Source organism: Phytophthora parasitica (genome assembly GCF_000247585.1).
Source record: "Phytophthora parasitica INRA-310 unplaced genomic scaffold supercont2.70, whole genome shotgun sequence".
NCBI lineage: Eukaryota > Oomycota > Peronosporomycetes > Peronosporales > Peronosporaceae > Phytophthora > Phytophthora nicotianae.
In genome coordinates, this window is record NW_008649056.1 from 215,575 (window position 1) to 216,766 (window position 1,192).

Genomic DNA, 1,192 nt, shown 5'->3' on the forward strand with positions numbered 1-1,192 from the left:
GTTAGTGTTGGACTTCTGTAAATACGACATGAGACAAGAATTGATTTCCCTTGTCGAAAAAATTTCGCGACTCATCTTCAGAATCAGATTAAGAATCAGATCTGCAACTTTTTTTGCCACCATGTGTGCAGCCTTGCCAATATGGTCTAGCCAGGAGCATGTACAACGTCGCCTATTTGCCAACATGACGTTCGAGTCGTGTATTTCCACGCAATGACGCCAACCGCTTCAAGAATACCGGTATGTCCTTGGCTAGTGATTTGGCCGACTCCCATGTGTCCTCAATTGGTTCCAATCCTTTCCAGCTCGCAAGTATGTCGTAGGCCTTCTTTTGAGAATTCCGTCTGTAGTCTAGAATATCGTTAACGGCTAGGATTTCGCACTGGGCCACTACATGTTCCCGTATGTCTTCTGTGATTTGAAAAGAGCTTCTGCATAGAACTTCAAGCGCGAAGGGTGAACGTCTGTCTCCTCCCCCGTCACTAAATGCCGTACAGCGAAAGAGTATACGTCCGCCCGTGTAATATGTTATGGTCCTATGTGGTGTAGAGATAATCAAGATCGACGCCGCCCCTAAATTAGGACCAGTCTGAGCTAGAATGAATCAAGAAAGAGTGTACCCATGCAACTTAGATGTCAAGGTCCACAGTACTGACCTGGCTGGCGATGGATAAGGAGTCAAAGAGTACGGTATTCACCTAGCGGACGTCAGCTGGGTCCAAAGAATTGCCTAGTCGTTGGAGCCGGTGAACGGTCGGATGAGAGCCGACACCATCTATTCGACTTGATATTTGTATAGGAATCATAGGAAAAAAAATAGGAAGAGCCCGAAGACATAACAGACAAACAGAGCAGAATTTTCCGAGCTCAAGACACGTGTACACTCTTCCAGTAAGTCCCAGGGCAGGATTATGTCTGCCGTTAGTACCCGAGAGGCATAGCTTGTAGGGTACTGACTGGCGGCGCCAAGAGATAAGATAGCCCGGGTAGGGCAACAGTCTCGCTCCGCGCGAAGAAGTAAGACTCGCTCAGCGAACACATAAAAAGAACCGCTCAGCCGGGCACTGACAAGACTGGCCACGTCGGCGAGCCGATATACCGGATAGCCCGTGTGCCGTGACGCTTATAGCTGAGACGCCTTTTCCACTCGGTGGCCTGTAAAAGCGCTCGCACCGTCGTCCATTCTTTGGTG

At 49.0% G+C, this 1,192-nt stretch overlaps 1 protein-coding gene across 1 annotated transcript; it reads right to left on the minus strand.

The window, feature by feature from the left end:
• Positions 1 to 1,053: 1,053 nt before the first annotated feature.
• PPTG_24138 (hypothetical protein) lies at positions 1,054 to 1,182 on the minus strand (the record flags this gene model as incomplete). The annotated part of the gene is made up of 1 exon (XM_008915408.1): positions 1,054 to 1,182. A coding segment is annotated over one exon (129 nt), but the record flags the coding sequence as incomplete, so codon positions are not given.
• Between the last annotated feature and the right edge of the window lie 10 nt (positions 1,183 to 1,192).